The following is a 3,452-nucleotide window of genomic DNA, read 5'->3' as shown; positions in this document are numbered from 1 at the left end:
CTGCTCCTGCTCCTGCTCCTGCTGTTAATGGTGACGTACGGCCAGACGTTGTAGCGTCAAACACAGAGACTCAATCCAACCCATGGACCGACGGGACGTTTCAGACAGGGACAATTCGGAACGGCGAGATACACATGGATCGTCAGGCAGGAAGACCCGAAGGTGGAAGTCTGAGCGATGAGCAGCTTCGGAGAGCACTGGAGGAACGAATGAGAGATTTGGGTACGGAAGACGACGAAGGAGGCATGCATCTCTAAAATAAAATAAAACATTAGAAAGGGGCATGCAAGACTCGAACATAATGCATGACTGGCGTTTGGTACATGGACACACATCATGGTGGGATACCCAAAAGTAAGCTGCTTGGTAACACTTATGAACAGGCCGCAATTATGAAATTCAGCCTACACAACTAGTCACAAAAGGCTACAAGCGATGAGATTTCAAATCCAATTTTGCTATTTTTTCTACTTCTCAGCTACTAATCCGCTGAGGGTTCCTGCATTGATCTCTACTGAAAGTAGTGGCAGGGTTGACTTGTCGCAATTGGCGATTGAAAAGCATGAATCGCCTCCCTTTTTGTGTGAATGAGACAAAAGAAAAGTAAACAAATAACCGCCTGCTCCAGCGCCGAAGTGCTATGCGACCCAATGCTAAAAACAGAAAACAAGACTAAACCAAACCCATACAAATGCTTGTAGACAAGAAAAAGTCGAGCTGAAACATGTACTGAGAAAACCGAAAGGACGGTGCTCAAACGAACTGACCACATGCAAAAAGACATGTGAGACGTGAGACGGGTGTTGAGGGAGGAACAAAACTGCTAGAGCGTGAGAGGAGAAACAGTCTTGCATGAAGATAATGGGTACGTGGGGGCTCCATATCTTCGATACGGTGGCTTGGGAATTTGTTTCACTCAGATTTGAGTTAATCAGTATCGTCGCCAACAGGGGAGGCAGCGCCTGAAAGTCTCTTTGATCGAGTGGATCTTTGCCGCTTGGATCGCTTCGAGGACATCCTTGTGGTAGTAGCCGACCTTGTGCTCTCGATGGTCTCAAGCTTTGGTCGTTGGGCGACGGATGGCTTTCGGCGAGTGCTCAACTGTCTGGCGCTTTGCGAAAAGGGAACTGGCACGTCGGAATCTGAATCATCATCTGAAGAATCGTATCCTGGTGGTGCAGCAACGGGTCGGAGTCTTGTCTTTCGCTTCGCGAAGCCACTATCAAGCGAATCGTCGGAAGTCTCGAATGACAGGCTTCGGGTGCGCTGGATAGAAAGAGATGGGTTTGTTCGGTTCAGGAAGAGAGATTCGATGAGTTCGGTTTCTGTAGGGTTGCCATGCTCTTTCCTCAACTTCTCCTTAACAAGCTTCTCGTGAACCAGACGGCTGAGCTGTGTGTCTTCTCCGACCAGTGTCCTACCGCTGGACTTGCTTCCAGAACTTCCAGCCCGGCTAACGGGCACCTTGCCCTCCATGACCTTGGCCGATGGCGGCGGCTGCAACATCCATTGGTGGGCGTTTCGTGAAGGCGCCTTGCTGCTGACGACGGGAGGGTGATATTCGTTGACTGGTGGGTTCTTGGGGAAGTAAAACTCGTGGCGTTGCTGTTCAGTCACCTCCTTCTCAAGACCGAGAGTAGACTCGATTAATCGTCCAGCCGAATCTCTCGCTTTAGATATGGCGTCCATGAATTTGTGATGTCCCCATAACTCCTCATCCTCACGCTGATATCCATGGCGTCGGTTCCAATCGTCTGAGAGGCTATCGTCTTCGGCAATGACGGAATTGCTAGCGCCAAAATTCATGCGGCTTCCACCATTGTTCGTCTGTTCGGATACGCTGAAAGCACTGTCGGCACCCTGACTGGTAAGGCCACGCTGACTGGAATTTTTGCTCGCTGATTTCTTCGGTAAAGATGGTCCCATGTTGATCTCTTCCTGCCAGTAAGGGTTTGTGTTGAAAGGTGAGGGATGCTGGTAAACATCTGGTTGCTGTCCCACTACTCTCGCCTTCTCCTCGCGCTCCCTCTTAGATTGCTCGCTTGCTTTTTGTCGATGCCGGATCTGAGTGCATGGCGTGCAGGCGAGAACGTAGAAGACGACGGACTGAAGTGCGACGGGTAGAGACATGTTGGCGGTCGTCGCTTTGTGTATGTTATACCGGGCATAAGAGTCGCTTGGTTTGGCTAGCTCGTAATCGACACAACGCGTATGAAGCGATGAGCACAGTTTATATAAATAATAGCTTGGGACAAACAATGGAAAACGAAGTTACAGCAGAGGGCACAGAGACATAAAGTAAGGGAGTCGCAGCTTCAAAAGGGGTCCAGCCCAAGAATGAGCAGATTGATAGTCGGTAGATAACTCAAGTCGAGGTGAAGCCGAAGGGATAAGTCGGTAGTTGGAGAATAGAAGTGAAACTGATAGAGAAAGAGAAGAAGAAACAAACAAACGAGAAGGGAAAGGACGAAACGAGGATTGCGGTGTAAATGAGATGAGATTGTGGTGGTTTTTGGACAAAAGAGGCGCGGCACCTTTACAGATTAGGCCAGCGCCAGCAGTGGCCAGAACGGTCGGCAGAGGAAATGGGGAGAGCACAGCGTAGCCCAGCACAGCACCAGCACAGCGAAGGAGTAGGTGGCGTAGGTGGTAGTAGGCGTTAGGAGTGAGTTAAAACGACGCAATGATAAAAAGTTGGTGCAGAGCTGAAACCGAAGGGACCGGTCGTTGGAAGTTAATATTGGAAGGAAGGTTCGTCAGAGGCGTATCTTGGGCGACCGAGACGTTGGTGGTTTGGGGCTGATAGCTCTCGACTCTCAATCAATTGACTTCACAAGTCAAGTCCTCTAGGACCCCTTTGGCCCTAAAAGATTGACGTCTTGACAGGAATGTGAAGGGAAAGAGATTGTCCTGTCAGAGTCCAAGACAAGACAAAGACGAGCTGTCTTCGATCCGTAGAGTAATTAACTCTTGGCTCGCTTGTTCCTTTGTTTAGAAGTGATCAACCAAGACCAAGCAAAACCAGAGCCAGAGGGGGGCTGTGAAGGTAAAGGGGCCGCGCGAGACGTTTCACAGCGAGGTGCGGCGGGCACTAGACGAGTAGATAAAACGGAGATTCGCAGTCTCTTTCTCGCCGCTCCCCTAAAAGTTAAGGGTGGCACAGGGCACTTGATGGGCAGAGCGAGGATCCGATGGATACGTAGTGATGGTAGTCTGATGACTGAGATTGAGATTGAGAGGGATAAAACGGCAAGGTCGATCGTATAGTAAGATATGAATAGAGGGTAGAATACGGTGCAGCAGGAAGGAAGATTCCCAATCTCAAGTAAATGTGGGTAGCGCAGGGTTTATGACGACTGCTGCTTTCGCGTCTCTTCTTGTCGCTGTCGAGTGTCGACTTCTTAAAAGTAGAAAGGTTGGCAAGAGAACAAGGGTGCCCCTCAATAGGTCTT

At 49.7% G+C, this 3,452-nt stretch overlaps 1 protein-coding gene across 1 annotated transcript; it reads right to left on the bottom strand.

Annotated features, from left to right (window-relative positions):
* Positions 1–927: 927 nt before the first annotated feature.
* Positions 928–2,130, bottom strand: FIESC28_11648 (uncharacterized protein; the record flags this gene model as incomplete). The annotated part of the gene is made up of 1 exon (XM_031165768.1): positions 928–2,130. One exon carries the CDS (start codon positions 2,128–2,130, stop codon positions 928–930), a length of 1,203 nt encoding a protein of 400 aa, XP_031010174.1.
* Positions 2,131–3,452: the final 1,322 nt, after the last annotated feature.

The sequence above is a fragment of the Fusarium coffeatum genome (genome assembly GCF_003316985.1).
Source record: "Fusarium coffeatum strain FIESC_28 chromosome Unknown BRIP53273_contig_453, whole genome shotgun sequence".
NCBI classification, from domain to species: domain Eukaryota; kingdom Fungi; phylum Ascomycota; class Sordariomycetes; order Hypocreales; family Nectriaceae; genus Fusarium; species Fusarium coffeatum.
Note: the sequence above shows the minus strand (reverse complement) of the source record. Positions and strands in the feature narration are given on the sequence as shown.